The sequence below is a fragment of the Barbus barbus genome (assembly GCF_936440315.1).
Source record: "Barbus barbus genome assembly, chromosome: 44".
NCBI lineage: Eukaryota > Metazoa > Chordata > Actinopteri > Cypriniformes > Cyprinidae > Barbus > Barbus barbus.
In genome coordinates, this window is record NC_136722.1 from 20715761 (window position 1) to 20734577 (window position 18817).

An 18817-nucleotide genomic window follows, 5' to 3' on the forward strand; every position below is an offset into this window, starting at 1 on the left:
TTCTTGGACCTTTTTTTGAATAGAAAGTTCAAAACAACAGTATTTGTTTGATTTTATTTTGTTCCCAAGTTAAATGTTTTTACTGTAACTTTTGACCAATTTAATGTGTCCTTGCTGAATAAAATACATTTCTTAAAAAACAATATATATATAAAAAAATAATAATAATTAAAAAAAAATAATAATATATATATATATACACACACACACACACACACACACACACACACTTTCTCTCACTGGTGAGGTTGAAGCTTTCATTAGCAGGGTCAGAGCTCCATAATCCTCACCCTGCCATCCCTACAGTGATTGCAAACGCTCAGCTATCCTGATACATTCAACTATCACACTGGAGGGTTACGGACTCATTGAAGGCAGCTCTCAGGTTCAGCGAGCAAAGAAAAGCTCATTGGCTCTGACTATTAGGTCACTTTCCTTCAGTACAAGCGCTGAGAGAACAAAGAGAAAACACCCACACAAAGGGAGGTGTAACGCTGGATGAAATGCTTCCTGCGGCTGCCACATGTGTGTGTTTGTCAGCTGAAGCTGCCAGCACTCTAAACACAGCGTTGAAGTGGCAGTTACGAGACCATAAGCTTGAAATGAGCTCGTTTCATATTATAATTAAGACATATGAATCTGTTTGTTTTGTGTATTTCTGACAGGCACTGAATGTCTCATACCTTGAAGACAAACATCTCCCTCCTGAGGATGGCTAGCGTGTTGAAGCCGCCGTCACAGATGTCTGGCTTGGTGTTGGGGTGCATTGGTTTGTCGCCGGTCGGTATTCGCGGGGGTCGCGTCTGCCTGTCGTTTTTGCGTGGATCTGCGGGAGGGTGCGAGCGGGCCGGTGGGACTGTCGGTAGAGGTCTCGTGGGATGGGAAAGTTTATCTGGAGGTCCTGAAGAGAAGGAAACAGAGAGAGAGAGAGACAAGTTTTCCAGTTTTAGTGATTTTTATCATAATTAAGGGTGGTTGTAGTTAAAAACCTCCTCTTAAATGGCAAAATCTTGTCTCGTAATACATACAGTCTAAATTCAATATTAATGTGCCATTAGAGTTGCAATAGTAAACAGCCTACAGTTAAGCTAATGCACTACTTTGTGGAATAATATATTTTTAGAAATAATACATTAATGATTCTATAATTATTGTGTTTTATCATGATGCTGTTTTATTATATTTTATAAAAGCAAGCTTGAAGGGGTTTTAGAGGTTAAATGCATTGTGTACAAATGCCCCTAACCCATTGTACTATGTTTGTTTGTTATATTTCTGTTGACACTTTTACAAAGACATATAAAGAAACAAATCAATAAGTATTTAAATTAAATAAATAATAAAAATAATTAATAATATAATTTAAAAATGTTATTATTATAAATTGTATATTATAAAAATAATTAATATTATTTATATATTTTAATTTAATTTAATTTTGTAGTATATACAGTGCCCTCCAAAAGTACTGGAACAGTAAAGACAAAATTGCTCTGTTGGCTGTGGAGTCAAGACATTTACAAACATGATTAAAAGATTAATATGAGACAAAAATACAGAATGTCACATTTTATTATTAGGTGATTCAACACATAGACGTTTTACCAAATAAAAATAACAGCACTTTTAGAGTTTCATCCCTCTATCTGATGTGAGCATAAGTATTGGAGCAGTTGCCTCACAGGTCTTTCTAAGTGATCAGCTGTGTCCTGTTGCATTCATTCTTCAGATATTAAAAGCAGGGAATGTGTCGTATCAGTTATATCCATTACTTCTGTATTCTGAATCTTGCATTCAATGATGACACACACATCAGGATGAAGATGAGGGAGCTGACTCTGAGAGAAAAGCAAGCAATTTGGATGCTAAAAGAAAAGAGGAAGTCAGTTAGAGCTCTAGCAAAAACAAAGGGCATGGAGAAATCAAGAGTTTGGAAACCAGCAGCGACACCAACAACCAACAACGACCTGATCAGCTGAGAAAACAACAGTAGTTGATGACAGACAAATCATAAAACCTGTGAAAATGAACCCTAAAAGACATGTCTGTAAAATCACCAACAACTTCCAGAAAGCTGGGGTGATGCTCTGACAATCTACTGTCCTCAGGAGACTTTGACACAGAATTACAGATGCTGCACAGCAAGATGCAAACCTCTGACCAGCACCAAAAATAGAAAGTCAAGATTAGAGTTTGCAAAAAAGCACAAAGTTGAGCCAGAAGAGTTTTGGAACTGTGTTTATGGACCGATGAGACAAAGATTAACCTTTATCTAAGTGATGGGAAGCAAAAATGTGGAGAAAAAAAGGGAATTGCAATGATCCCAAGCATACATCCTCATCTGTAAAAAGATTATATTTTACATCTAAATTATAAATTATTTATATTGTACATTTAATATATATTTATTTATTTAATCATACATCGTATAACATTTATTACATATATATATATATATATATGTCACGGTCCTACTCGCCCCGCTCCGAGCGGGATTCAAACCGCGGTCTCCGGCGTGGCAGGCGGGCGCTCTAACGAGGAGGCTAAAGGTCACGGCCTCTAGCGTCAGTAGCTAGAGAGCCACTTGAGGTCAGGGAGTGAGGTTTAACCTGCACAGCACTTACCCGCTGGCCTCTGCTACACTCACCCCCCTAAACCTCACTCCCATCTGGGTCACGGCACCAATGTTGCGGTCCTACTCGCCCCGCGACGAGTATGGGAGGTGGGCGCTCTAACAAGGAGGCTAAAGGCCACGGCCTCTAGCGTCAGTAGCTAGAGAGCCATTTGAGGTCGGGGAGTGAGGTTTAACCTGCACAGCACTTACCTCAGCAACATATATATATATATATATATATGTTAGTTTTGAAAATGAAGGTAAAAGAAGCTAGACAGTCTTCTGGACTGGGGTATAAAAAAGTGCTATCATGTGCTCTCGCATCAATTACAGTCCAGCATACACCTCGATTATCTGTGGACTCATTATCACAGTACAGCAGACGGCTGACCCGCGCTGAAGAGTTCAAGCTGTTAGCACAATGAACTAAGACGTCAGATTTTTGGAAGAGCTGACAAAACGCTACGAGCCTGCAGATCAAGAGGTCAAGAAATCCTCTGTGAGAATGAAAGAATAGGTGATTAAAAGGAGAAAATAATGAATGATTTTAAGTATGAATCAGGCAGGAGGGTGGCCTGACAGGATTAGCCCTCTGGAGATGCGAGCAGCCCACAGAACCACAGAGATGAGTGACTGTCTGAAATCAAATCTCCTGAAATAGAGCGAGGATTACAGCCCTTCACGTTACATAACACAGGGCCAACGAAACAGAGATCTGCTCTGGTGAGAGTGATGGATATTGAGAGAACGTGGTTGGGATTGTGTGCTTGATACATAAGATGTATGAGTATCTCCATCCTCATCGGTCTCATCCTGTGTCAGGAGGAGGAAAAGGAAGACCAAAGGGACGGATGGGGTCCAGGAAAGAGGATCTTAACATCTCAGGAACGTGCATTTTAATGTTTTTCTGGATGGGGGTGAAGGAGCAGAGGGAAACATAAAGCAGTAGATTTTTGTATTTTATAAGAAAAGCATGAATGGTTGCCAGGATGTTGCTATGTGGATGCTAAGGGAGTTCTGATTTGAGCTACACACTGAGGTTTAATATTTAGTGTTACACTGTTAAAAGAAATGGTGTAGGATTTCCTTTTAAACATTTTCCTAGACAATTTCACAAATAGCTACTAAAAAACGACAAGTAACTATGCAAACTTGTTTCCGCAATGGAATAAAAAAAAAGGAATAAGGTAACTGCAACTTTTTAAAATGTATTTTATCTTGCATTTTTATCTAGAGTTTATACACTCACCTAAAGGATTATTAGGAACACCTGTTCAATTTCTCATTAATGCAATTATCTAATCAACCAATCACATGGCAGTTGCTTCAATGCATTTAGGGGTGTGGTCCTGGTCAAGACAATCTCCTGAATTCCAAACTGAATGTCAGAATGGGAAAGAAAGGTGATTTAAGCAATTTTGAGCGTGGCATTGGTGCCAGACGGGCCGGTCTGAGTATTTCACAATCTGCTCAGTTACTGGGATTTTCACGCACAACCATTTCTAGGGTTTACAAAGAATGGTGTGAAAAGGGAAAAACATCCAGTATGCGGCAGTCCTGTGGGCGAAAATGCCTTGTTGATGCTAGAGGTCAGAGGAGAGTGGGCCGACTGATTCAAGCTGATAGAAGAGCAACTTTGACTGAAATAACCACTCGTTACAACCGAGGTATGCAGCAAAGCATTTGTGAAGCCACAACACGCACAACCTTGAGGCGGATGGGCTACAACAGCAGAAGACCCCACCGGGTACCACTCATCTCCACTACAAATAGGAAAAAGAGGCTACAATTTGCACGAGCTCACCAAAATTGGACGGTTGAAGACTGGAAAAATGTTGCCTGGTCTGATGAGTCTCGATTTCTGTTGAGACATTCAGATGGTAGAGTCAGAATTTGGCGTAAACAGAATGAGAACATGGATCCATCATGCCTTGTTACCACTGTGCAGGCTGGTGGTGGTGGTGTAATGGTGTGGGGGATGTTTTCTTGGCACACTTTAGGCCCCTTAGTGCCAATTGGGCATCGTTTAAATGCCACGGCCTACCTGAGCATTGTTTCTGACCATGTCCATCCCTTTATGACCACCATGTACCCATCCTCTGATGGCTACTTCCAGCAGGATAATGCACCATGTCACAAAGCTCGAATCATTTCAAATTGGTTTCTTGAACATGACAATGAGTTTACTGTACTAAAATGGCCCCCACAGTCACCAGATCTCAACCCAATAGAGCATCTTGGGGATGTGGTGAAACGGGAGCTTCGTGCCCTGGATGTGCATCCCACAAATCTCCATCAACTGCAAGATGCTATCAATATGGGCCAACATTTCTAAAGAATGCTTTCAGCACCTTGTTGAATCAATGCCACGTAGAATTAAGGCAGTTCTGAAGGCAAAAGGGGGTCAAACACAGTATTAGTATGGTGTTCCTAATAATCCTTTAGGTGAGTGTATCTCAAAATTGACTTTTGTCTCACAATTCTAAAAAAATTTTTTTATTTTTAATAGGTTGCCACTTACAGATTCTCGGTCGCACAACTAAACAATGCTATGTTCACACTTGGCATCTTTTTTTAAGCTGCAGGCGTCTGTTTTACATTATAATCCTATGGAGTAAACCGCGTTTTCAAAAAAGTCCTGAGCACTTTTAAAATGCCACCGCCAGCCTTTTTCTGCAGCTCAGAGGTTTTTTTTTCAAGTTGAAAAAATTTAAACTTTTCTGAAAAAAATGCCATACGTCAAGCGCCTTTTTGACAGCTGACCAGTGACAATCAAGTGGCGAGTCATTTCCATAACAACAAAAACACAAAGAAAAAAGGAGACAGATTGTACTAGTTTCAGAGCACAAGGCGTTGTATGCCCTGGACTAAATTGTTGGAAGCACCTTAGAGTTTCCTTCCCCATATAATGTCGCACTCCCGCAAACGTCGTTGTGAATCGACACTCTCCCCATTAACTTCAAAAGCCGACATTTCTGCAGCTAGGCTACCGTTGCAACTGTGCAAATGTTGTTATAGCAACAAAAGACGCCCTCGGCTGCTATTTGTAACCAAAACGCTGGCAGCTTTTTATTTTACTAAAAAAGCGCTCGTCAACTTTTTCTAGTCAAAAAAGACGCCAAGTGTGAACACACCTGTGTGTGAAGACTGTCTTCACTTCCAGGTCAAGACGCTATCAATCAAAAACTCACCAGCCAATGAGAACCCACCGCTGCTAGCCCCGTCCCATGAGGAATTTATGCCAGAATGGCGAACAAAAACTTGTGTAGCGTAAATGAAGACTTGCAAAGCGTTAGCAAAGCATGCAGCTTATTTAAATACGAAGTCAAACATTTTACCTGCGATTTTCAATTTTTTTTTGCAGTTCCAAAGATAATTTATTTACAATTAATTAGATTTTCATTAGTTTCTTGAGAAGTTACAGTCAGAATTAAATACCAAAATCTGATTCCATAAATTCTGAGAAAAAAACAAACAAACTCCAAATTGTGACATGTAAACTGGTCAAATTCTGAGAAAAAAGTCTCAGTTGTCAGATGTAAACGCAGAATTGTGAGATAAAAAGTTGAATTTACATATTTTTATTCTGTGGTGGAAAAAAACTTTCATGAGCAACATGTGAAATTAAACAAAACAAAAGACTGAAATAGCATTTTATTGTAAAACGTACTCCAATAATTTTACTTACTTTGAAAAAAAAACTTTTTTTTTTTTCAGTGTAGAAAAAGTATGTTATGAATTGAGTTTGTTCTGTGTGAATCTTACCGTAGATCTTCTGGATGCCCTGCAGATCGTCATGTGGCAGTCTGAAGTTCTCTGTGTCCATGTACTGGTAGAAGGGGGCCATGATGGCGGTGGGGTCATTGGAGTGCTCCAGGCCTAGTGCGTGACCAAGCTCATGTACCGCCACCAGGAAGAGGTCGTTCCCTGTACACACAAAACACACACATATCACTGAAGCATACTGCAGCACACATAAACCCATTTAAATCACTGTAAATGATTACGATGAACGTATCTTGGTTAAGATGCCGTTAAAACTCTCTGATGTCCCTTTATTGAGTTGTTGAACAAAAACATGATGTGTTAACCATGCATGGTCTGATTCCCGAATTAAAAACATACAGAGTGAGTCCTGTAGTACAATTCTAAAATGATCAACTCTAACGAGTGATTTTTTTTTTTCAAAGTCGGTACCAAATTGAACCAAAACAAACTAATGACTTCTATGGGCTGGTTCTTTTTTAGTGAATCAAAATGAATGACTCTTATGAGCTGATTGTTTTTAGTGAGTCAAAAATATACAGAAACCCTTTGTGGTCTGATTCCCAAATTCTTAGCCATTAATGTCTTTTAGATCAAAACTAACAAATGATTTTCATGAGCAGTTTTTTTTTCTTTTTTCTTTTCAGGACCCAATCAACTACCTACATTTTTCTTCTTGCAGAATATCCTGTTTCATATATCAGATTACATAGTATGGTTTGTGAACATAATTTCATGTTCACTTTTTAAACAGTATTATTTCTTTTGAGCAGGAATAATAGGGATCCAATTATATTTTGTTATAATACATACTGAATCGTGAGACATACAGTATATATATACCCAGCCAGAGCTAGTTCACACATGAGCTCTAAAAGAAAAAAATTCCACTAAATTTACAGCAAATGTGTCAGAGCGCATAATGATATGTCAAAATCAAAGCTGCTGTCTGCCTGTGTGCGTGTGGTTGTTTGTGTGCATAATTGTTATCCATCTCTGTTTCCACTCCAGAATAACTCATCTGGAGTAACCACAGCTACTGCTGGGATTCATTACAGTATGAACCCTGTCACTACACACCCTCACATCAAACATCCACGCAGAGCATCCTCTGTGCACAAATGGAAAACCCCACCCTGCTCGCCCTGTGATGGTTTGGAGCGGGACTTTACGCCACAGGCCAGAAAACAGTCCAAACACCAAAGTAAGGCAGATGTTATGCGACGGTAAACGACAACCGCAGAGGACAGAGCAGCCATGACGGCCACATCAGCAGCTACAGACCGACATCTGTCTTTTCTCTTCTCCTTCAGTTGTGACTTGCTTTGTTTCTCTATCTTTCCCTCTTTTATCTGCTGACACCAATGAATCGGACACATTTTTTATTCAGTCAACTTGTGTTTTATTTAAACTGCTCGGCGCAGGAGACACAGATCAATTGACGCGTTTTGCATTCCTGGATATTTCAGTCTATTTCTGCACATGGAACATCGCCTTGGAGAATTTGCCGGCATCAAAGCTGACGGCTGCGAAACGCTCCAAAACACACAACTGACCAAACGCTACTGAGCGAACAAAACACACGAGACCAGTTTCAGTTCTGTTATCAGAGAAAAATATTAGTTTGGTAGGGTATTAGAAGGAAACAAACTGTATGTACAGCACACAACACAAGCGATAATAAGAATTTACGAGTAACGGGACAGCGGGAGTGCGAGATCTAAAGAGACTTTGTAGTAAGATAGAAAGTGGGCTGCATTGCAACTGTCTGAAATTAGAGAGATCACTAGTAGTATTTTTCAAAACTTTTCTGCATAAATCATCCCTCGCTGTTTACGCCATGGCCGTAAATGACACTGAAATCCTAGACTTAAATATAAGCAGGATCTAAGCAATCTACAGCCATCTGAATTTTTTTGTGAACTGTCCTGTCACTTTAAGGCAGGGTGTAACCACCCAGCAACCACATAGCAACATGCTAGCATCCACATAGGCATGGCCACCCCAAAGCAGGCAAAACACCATTTATATTTTGTGATCAAATTTAACAATGTAGTTCATATATGCTCTCTCCACAGAAAAAAAAAAAAAGGATAAAACCAGTGCGCGATAGAGAGATGATCAATCTGTGAATCAAAAACAGTGTATTTAGAGCAAGAGCAGTATAGTTAAATTCCCAAATGAATGACTCTGGTTTGAATATCTGCCACACGGATATGTTTTCAACGTTTATTTACACTTTGATTTGAACGAAAACAGTGTATCTGTGTGGTGCGGCTGACACAGAACAGCATACGCTATTCTGCGTCCAAAATGGCGCTACAGTGACATGGAGGAGATGAATTGTTGAATAAAGTCGTTATTTTTGTTTTCTTTGCGTACAAAAAGTATTCTCATAGCTTCGTAAAATTACAGTGACGTATTTTGACGTAACATCGTTTTTGATGATGTCTTTCATAGTTTTCCGGGCCTTGACATTGTTATTTACTTGGGTCAATGGGACAGTCACAAGCCTCCTGGTTTTCACCCAAAATATCTTAAATTGTGTTCCGAAGAAAAAGTTTTTAAGGTTTGGATCGACATGGTGGTAAGTGATTAATGACAAAAATTTCATTTTGGGGTGGAGCAACCCTTTAAGGCTGGGTATAAACACCCACGAGCCACATAGAAACATTATAAAAAGCACTTAGATCTTAGCAAACATTTAGCCTTGACCACCACAAAATGGGCAAAAGGCCACTTATTATTATTTTTTTTTTTACATTTTATGAATATATATATTTCATTTTTGCACTCTCCACCGAAAAAAAAGAGCATAAAACCAGTGATGTGTAGAGTACGTGTTCTATCAGCTGATTCGTGCTCAGGCCCAGCACTGCGGTTCTCCCAAGATGCTCCTGCTTAAATTAAATCCGGAACAGCTGTGTTTGAACCATCATGACTCTTGCGTAAGACCCAAGACCCTGATTAATTAGCAGGCAGCTGAAAGGCAAGTTCATAGATCAAAAAGAGGAGAATAAAAGCAAAGTGATGGGAAACAAAAATGAGAAATGGACATGAAAAGACTTTGCTCAATTTGTCAAGTCCATAGACCTCAATCTGGGAATTACCTTATCTTCACACATGCTAAAAATGTAAATCTGCAAATGCCCAATAAAACATGGTAATACCACAGTACTTTGATATTTACCTTGGTATTGAATGATATTACCTTGTTGAAATCGTAAATGTCCAAAAAACATAATACTATGGTACCTTGAGATATACTGTACTGTAGTACTAAAGAATAATCATATTTATATACAATGGTATTTACACAGAGGTTCAAAGTTCTTAAAAGAATAATATGATTTTACCATGGTAAACGTCCAATAAAACATGGTAATACCATGGTATTTTAATGTATAACTTTGTACTAAATGATTACCATATTTATATACACTAGTATTTACATGGAACTCCAAGGTCTTTAAAGAAATATGATTTTCATATTTGGTACTTTGATATATACCATGGCACTGAATAAATTTCATGGTTTTTCCATGGAAAATCTCCAAAAAATATGGTAGTACCATGGTGTTTGGATATATGCCTTGATTACATTGGTATTTAAATACCATTGTATGTATATGGTACTCAAAGGAACTTAAAAGAATACTGTGGTATTACTATGGTAAATGTCCAATAAAACATGGTGACGCTATATGGTACATTGATATATACCAAGATACAGAAGGATTTCCATAATAATATATCATGGCACTCTAAGGTGCGGTAAAAATACTTAAAAGATTACTATGATTTTACCACGGTAAATGCTTGCAGAAAGCACAAAGGTATTTTTTGGACATTTAGCATAACTGGACCATGCTATTCTTGGACGTACCTTGGAGTATCATGTAAAAACCATGGTACTTGCATTTCAGTACTTAGGCAAGTTTCCAAGTACCATAGTATTACCATCTCTGCACCATGGTAAAATGAAAATGCAAAAATGCACTAGCATAGTGGATTTTTGTAAGCTAATGAACAAAAATACATTGCATTATCAATGCCATTGTAATACCACGTTACACATTTTTGTGTGGGATAGAAACACAAATGTGTCCCATCATGCAGGAGAGACTAAGTAAAATGTTCCTCTCTCTCACATTCACATACACCTTCTTTCTAATGTCAGTTTCGCTTGTAGTCAAATGAGTGATGCCTTTTTAATCCGCATGATAAACTTCCTACTCACACACACACACACACACATGACTCCAGAGACCTGGGCTCTGATTACAGATGATGAATCCATCCGCTTAATTCCAAACACGAGATGGGAAATGTCAAAGTGGATCATCCCACACCGCTGAATGATTGACAAGCGTTTCTGCCACGTACACTGCCAGGAAATGATTTTCATAACAGCGAACGGCTTGATGAACTTTCAGGGATTCATTAGCCTTCAAAGAATATGACATCACTCAGTGTTTCTCAAGGGAACGGCGAGCAATTCGGAAGGCAAGAACGTGTAAATGCGCGTGAACATTTGTGACGCGGAGCCACCAGGCGTCTTCTAAACACAAAGACATCAGTCAGGATACCCTCGGGGCACGTTACACCCTTTTTATATCCCATTCGGATTTCCTCTCTGCTGGAGGACAAACGTCCTGTTCAACTAAAGATGGAAGCACTGGTATAAGAGGACAATAACTCTATTTGATTAAATTACCTTCGTTATACTGTCTTCCTCTTTATAGTCTGGCTAGTACAATGCTAAATCTGTTTCTGCACTGGTGTAAAGCTATCGGTGGCCCACACTTACAGCCTTGTGAACAGGATTTCAGAGAAAATAGTAAACGCCGGAGGCATAACAGGTCTCTTTGAGAGAAATGCTTTTCCCGTCTTTTAAAGTGAACTATGTTCGATTTTCCCCTACAAATTCTTCCTTCTGCGCATAAGCTTCTTAGGTAGTATCTATTTATATTATCACCATCACATGGAGATCATGAACAAAACTGTGTGTAACAGTTATACAGGTGTGAATGTTTGACTAGTTTCAGCCAGTGCGCCAGTTTGTTGTGTTGCTGTTGGCTTTAGCAAATTCAGCCTTTCTACTAGGCTACATAAGGAAATTAAGTATATTTTTGACACTATGTGTAGCAGAAAGGCTAAATTATTGTACAAAATAGCACAAACCAGTGGTTCTCAACCATATACCCAGTTAACAGGGAACGGTATACACTATGCACCTATATTTACACTTACTATACACAATGTACTCATCCACTATGTACTCAGCTGTGTAGTGTATGAATTTTATAAGGTTGTTTTGTCATTTATTATAGGCATCTGACAGCCCCTCCCCTCTGCTACATAATTAAAGCTGTGATAGAGTGCATGAAGTGTCCAACATTTCACACTTCCATTTTTTTTTTTTTGGTAAATTAACTGCATCATCCGGGTATTTCAATTTCTGTTTGGAATTTTCAGTGTTAACCCACTACTCGCACTATTTATACTACAAAATGGCATAGAATGTCCATTCAAATTTATCTTGTCTTACATAATGTTCTAAAATATTAGCACAAAAACTTTTATACATGATTCATGAAACGTGTTTTTTATCTGAAACGTTTTAGTTGGATGTTCGTCTGACATCTTTTAAATGTTACTACTTGTTTTAGAATGTTGAAAGAACATTCAAAAGTAACATTCTGATAATCTTTGTGTCATGTTCCCTTAAACTTTGCATAGCTATTTACAAAACTGAATTTTTGTATGTTTAGAGAACTAATGTTATCAAATGAATGGGAACAATTTTGAATAGCAACACGTTCTTATTTTGTTAACCGGTTGGCACCTTCAAGGGAGCCTAAAAATGACTAAACAATATTTAATATAATAATATATTATTAATATATTAAAATAATTATACATATATTTAAAAAATAAGGGGAAAAAATTCCACCTCAATAAGTATTGCTTTTAATGAAAGAACATTGTTGGAGAAACTTCTGAAATCACAAAAAGAAACGTGGTTAATTACATAACTTGTAGAGAGAAATGCTTATAAGCCAGCTGGGCTTCCTGCATGTTTTAACATTTAAAAATGTAAAAAATAAATAAATAAGAGTATTAGTATTGCATATTTACATTATTAATATATTATTTTATTAATTGTATTATTTTATTTATTAATTATAATATTCGTTTTTTATACAAAATGTTACTTTATAATTATTTTATTTTGCTGTGAAATATTTCAATAGTAATATATCTTGTTTTCTTGAATAATTTTACAAGTAATACTTATGATATATTTATAGCTATTATATTATATTATACATTTATGGTTAATTACATATATAGAAACTCTCATTTTATGTAAAAAAAAAAAGTCAAAAACAAGCAGTTATGTCATTAATGTTAAGAATCACTGGCATAGACCAGTGCAGCACTCTCTTTATTTTTTTCCCCAGCCTATAACTGGTCCATTCTGATCAGTGATGAGAAAAGTAGCATTCAGCAATGCTTGCTATGTGCTACTTTAGCAGCTGTGTGGAAAATAATTTACACCTAAATAATTCAATTGAGAAAACACCGAATTGAAAACACTCAGCAACTATAAAGGCGTTCCACTAACTGAGACTCAATCAAACAATAATGCATACAGAAACACAATAGCAACACTAGACTTAGCTTGGCAGGTGCCATATTAGCATTTGATTTGCAGGTGTTCTATTAACAACAAAGAGTCTCATTTCTTACACACCTGACTCTGAAAATGTTTGCTAAACGAGTTTAAGCAGCTTATAAAGTAAGAAATTTGACTAATTGCTGTATTGTATTAGTTTAAAAGTACATCGCTAACTGTTTGTTTACATCTTGCGCATCTCACACAAACTTTTGAAAGGTTTTCACCTGTTCCGTTGCTCAGAAACAGTTTCATGCTAATCATTATTTTGTTGCTCTAGCTCTCTTCTTTACACCCTGCTAGCACAAGTCATTACACCCTGCTAGCAAACCCTACAAATAGACCAGCTTAATGCTATTCTCTGCTAGCCCAATCCATTAGAGTTTGCTAGCAAACCCTCGCATAACATTGCTATCGCACCTCACAAACAAACCCTCGCTGATTCAAAAAAATGTCGCTAAGAACACAATGCTAACAGTGGAAAAATCATTACGGTGGACCATAAAAACAGTAGGCCTAGTATTAGCACAGCTCATAAAGCACACGCAGTTGAACTGCAAATCAGATGAATCCCATGTGAAACGCTAATTATGGATGAGAAACATTATTAGTATTCATTTCAACATGAGTGGTGATTAAAAACATGGGAAAGTTGAGAACAAGAGAGCTTTTGTTAGACCTTCGAGAAGGCCATCGCTGAGTAATTGGATCAGGAATGGAGAACGAGGGAGCGAGAGAGACAGAGAGCGCTGAATACTCGGATTCCTGGTGTTCTTCTGTTACCCGTGGCTGATTCCAGGAGAGATCAGGTTCAGGTTCATTCTTGGGTGTGAAGAAATGAGCCGTTGCCCGCGAACAGATGAAGCATTGTGGAGAGAACAGCTGCTCGGCCATCTCTCTTTCTCTCGCCGGCTCTCTTTTCTCTTCATCTGTCCAAACCCCCCTCTCTTCCTCTTGTTCAGCTCTCACGTCTAGACTTACGGCCTTTACTTTGGCTCTACCGCTGCTTTTCCTGTTTCAAATTCAGATCTCTATCCTAACCAATAAATATGCTGCCCTTGAACACAAACCATCTTAAAAACGCGGTGCTGTTGTAGAATATTTATGCTTGCTCATGGCTAAAGATTTGTTAAAAAATATTTAGAGTAGTTATAAAACTGAAATCACAATCATGCAATTATCAAATCGCAAACACTGTTATGTCATTAAATAAATATATGCCCTGCATGTTCTTTTGGATATTATAATCTGATTATGGCAACTCAAAATGTGCCAACCATCTTCGCAAACTTGTAGACAGAAATGCTTATAAGCCAACTGGGCTTCCTACATGTTTTAACCTTTAAAAATGTAAAATAAATAAGACATCCATAAATATTAGTATTGCATATTTAAATTATTAATATAATATAATTTTTATTAATTGTATTATTTTATTAATAGTATTACTAATAATAATAATAATAATAGTTTTTTAAATACATAATTTGCAAAAAATATTTTATTTTGTGGTGAAATATTGCAATATAATATATATTGCTTTATTTGATAATATTACTAATAATAACAATTATTATATAATTATAATTTTTATATAATAGGTTAGTTATTATAGTTTTTGCCAAATTGCAAAGCACTACAGACAACCTTTTTAATCGCAATCACAATTTTTGTTTTTGTAGCTTGAGTACATCTGTGCGGTTACATTTCTAAGCGATCAGATGTAAGATTTTGAACTATATAACAAATTGAATGGACTTTATTTACGCTTGTCACAGCCTTTTTATGTTAGCGTCAAATTCCATACAGCAGTATTTCCAGTACAGCTTAATGAGAATCCATATTTATGAGCTCACTTTGCACTAAATTCACATAAGTTGCTGTAAAACTGCTTTATAAGAAAGAAGACAGAATCTAAGTCGGCATTTTGAGTTATAAAAACACGCTGCTCTGAATCCAGTGGAAGTGGATTTGAGATAGACACTCCCAAGAGAGAGGAGAGATTAAGGACAGTATTTAAACACACACACACACACACACGTCAAGTTATCCAAGCCTTACTCACAATGCTGTGTGAGGCAAATTTTGAATGGAAAGTGAGGGACAAAGTGAGAGATGCAGAGAGAGAGGCAGGCTGTGCCGGCGGAAGGTGCTGCTGCTACCCACATGGAATGCTAATGCTCCAGTCGGTGGGTGAGAGCCTATTTTGAGAGCAGGTCTGGTGTGTACCAGCATGAGTCGCTCTCCTTACACATACAGGATATGGATCACATACATTACAGTCTGTAGGCCATTCAAATCACATATCACATATTATTCATAAATGCTAATTCTGACATATACTGTATTATATTATGTGTGTATTGTGGATAGTCTCTTTAGCTGCTGTTCGTGATTGTGATGTGATGACATCATAGACCGGTCACATGACACTTCAGAAATTATATCGTTATGAGGTTGCAAGTGGTAAAAAAAACAAAAAAAACATTCACGTTTTTGTTGAACTGTGAAAGTGCCGAATGCTCTCGTCAATATTATTTGATGCAATTTGTTTATTCTTCAATGTTTTTAGAAGTGAATTAATGTAGTGACTACATTTTGATGTCATCAGGAACAAAGCTGCACATGCATCCGTTTTGCCGTTATTAGAGTTGCCATAGAAATGAATAATTTCAGAGTCTGAGGATGTGAAAAGAGTCTCAGAGTTGTCATCTCATAATTACAGTAATTCTGACACAACATGAATGGAGCAGTTTGAAGACAACATTAAACTGCATTTGCATTTAACTTCTGTAATGTGTTGTATTCATCAGAATTTGACTAGATTGTGAATCTTTGGCAAAGATTTGTTGATTTTATTTTATTGTTTTACTGCCACCATGGTGATAATAATGTTGATTCTATCTATGTTTTTCTATCAGAAAAAAAAAAGAATAATAATATATATATATCTACATATAAAATCTTTTTTGCTGATATATCAGATAAATGTATATATTTTTCTTTTTTTTTTTGTATATGAAAATAAAAATAGATAAATGTGACCCTGGAGCACAAAACCAGTCATATGTAGCACAGGTATATTTGTAGCACTAGCCAAAAATACATTGTATGGGTCAAAATTATCAATTTTTATTTCATGCCAAAAATCATTAGGATATTAAGATCATGTTCCATGAAGAGATTTTGTAAATTTCCTACCGTAAATATATAAAAACGTAATTTTTGATTGGTAATAAGCATTGCTATGGACTTTGTTTGGACAGCTTTAAAGGTGATTTTCTCAATATTTAGATTTTTTTGCACCCAATGATTCCAGATTTTCAAATAGTTATATCTCGGCCAAATGTTGTCCTATCATAACAAACCATACATCAATGGTAAGCTTATTTATTCAGCTTTCAGATGATGTATAAATATGGTTTTGTGGTCCAGGGTCACAAATATATTAAACACGAGAATTCAAAAGTGTGGGGTCTGTAAGATTTTAAAGTCATCTTATGTTTTTGATTTATTGCTTTTAAATTACTTGATGAAAAAAAAAAAAAAAAAAAAAAAATATATATATATATATATATATATATATATATATATATATTATCGTGAAATATTATTGAAATTTAAAATTACTGATTTCTATTTGAATATATTTTAAATTTAATTTATTCCAGCCAAAAATCATTGTAATATTCAGATTTTTTTTATTATTATCAATGTTGAAAACAGTTGTGCTGCTTAATAATTTTGAGGAATCTATCCATCCATCCATCCATCTTATGATTACTGAGTCAACACTGATTGGTCGATTTTGAAAATATGTCATTTTGCACATCTCTAATCCATATTTCTACACACACACTGCTCTTTCTCTGTGCTGACAGCCAACTGACCCATGTGGATTTGCAACACAAAAGTTCCTCTTCAGATTTATTTTATCATCCACCCGTATCTTGCCAGTTATTCTCTTCCAGCAGAGCTTGTTCTTTTCAGATGTTCCTAAATGTGTTCATCAGAAACGTAGGTGAAATTTCTCAATTGATTCCTGATTCACGAAACATTCAGGGCATTCCTCACTCTCGATTGTTTTTCTTACCCGTCAAACCCCGTCTCACCCTGATCTGGGTGAGGGAGAGAAAATATCACTCTGGAATTTTAATTTCCTGCATGAGTGCAGCCACATGAATGTTCCACTGTAGCCGATGTTGTCGAATCAACATAAGAGTGCGAGAAACTTCAAAATCTGTCTGAATCCGTGTTTGTCTGTGCGTACCCCTCCACGGGGACATTTTGGTGAAAAACAAAACATGCTTATCTTTTCAAGATTATAATGTATGGTATAGTGCTTGTATGAGTAGCTGGAAATATGACAGGTTTTCTTGTTGCAGACAGGTTCTTGTTTGCTGAAGGCAGATCTGAATTTTGCAATCTTGATGACATGGCATGGGTTTTATAACAACGATCTGGTTTGTATGTAGTTATAAATTATTTTATTTTTTTATTAGGGATGTCAATTTAAGTGTTAACATACTGTAATAGTTTTATTTCTTTTTAAATAAATATTTTAAAATTGAAAATATAATGCCTCACATACCTGAATCGTAATGTATGTGCGTCTGATAAAAGTCCAATATGAACTTGAAAAAAATATACTCTATTAAAATCACAAAAATGTAGCTTTTTAAAGCAATGTTTTGGTCGGTTAACCTTATTTTAAATTAAATTAACTATAATTTAAATGGTAAATAAATGCATATTATGTTTATATTACATTTATTTATTACATTTAAATATTTAACATATTTACAGAATTTGAGTCAGAAATAAAAAGTGCAATACAAATAAAATGTTTCCTATATTAAATATATTTCATCTAAGAGTATATTAAAAAGCAAATATTTCATATAATATTATAATTAAACATAAATCATATCATTCATTATAATTCATATAATATTTTTGCTTTAATGCTATGACAATATAAAAGGCAGTTATTTATCTGTAAATGATCACACTTAATATATTTTTATTTTGAGTGTATTAATATTCAGTTTTATTTCATTATTATTATTTTATTTATTTTTATTGAAATGACAAAAATACACATTCTTCACAAATGTCTTCACAAATGTATGTTTGAGGAAGGGGGATCCTACTATTTGGGAGTCTTTCGCATTAAAAAGTAAAAAAATAAATAATAATAATTAAGTAATAATAATATTGACACTTAAGTTTGGATGTTTAAATTTTTTTTTTGGAATGGTCTTGAATAGATTTAGAGGTAGTTGTGGCATCTACTCGCACAGGCTAATAGGACCATGTTAGCTAAACCTTGACTATTGGTTTGAGCCTACAACCTTTTGGTTCATCTTCAACCACCTCACCATGATGACCATAGCAGCAGGAAAGAAGCTACACAGTGTAGCTGCAGTTGGTTTTCTTGCTCTATTCTGTGTATTTCACCTTTATCATCCCAGACAATCTCTCTTTCGCCCAGCCTAGAACGAGACCAGGAGATTGTTCTTGCTGTGAGGTCTAACTGCTCTCCTTCACACACACACACACACACACACACACACACACACACACACACACACACACAGACACAGACAGGCAGACAGTTCCACAGCCCAGCCAAAATGTTCTGTGTCTGTTTCTCAAACCAAGCAGGGTGATAAAAGTGAAAGAGAAGGTTAGAATTTGAAAATAGCCAGAATTTTTTTTTTTTCTGTGTAGTTTGTCCCCCTAACCCAGACTAA

General features: G+C 36.4%; 1 protein-coding gene across 1 annotated transcript in view; it reads right to left on the reverse strand.

Moving 5' to 3' along the window:
- Positions 1-18817, reverse strand: part of LOC306863172 (matrix metalloproteinase-16-like) — a 59276-nt gene that overhangs the window by 13796 nt on the left and 26663 nt on the right. The window contains exons 5-6 of the mRNA XM_079406383.1: positions 6380-6541; positions 684-901 (exon numbers count right to left, since the gene is read on the reverse strand). Coding sequence (XP_079262509.1) covers positions 684-901; positions 6380-6541 — 380 coding nt within the window. The remainder of the gene's footprint in view (positions 1-683; positions 902-6379; positions 6542-18817) is intronic.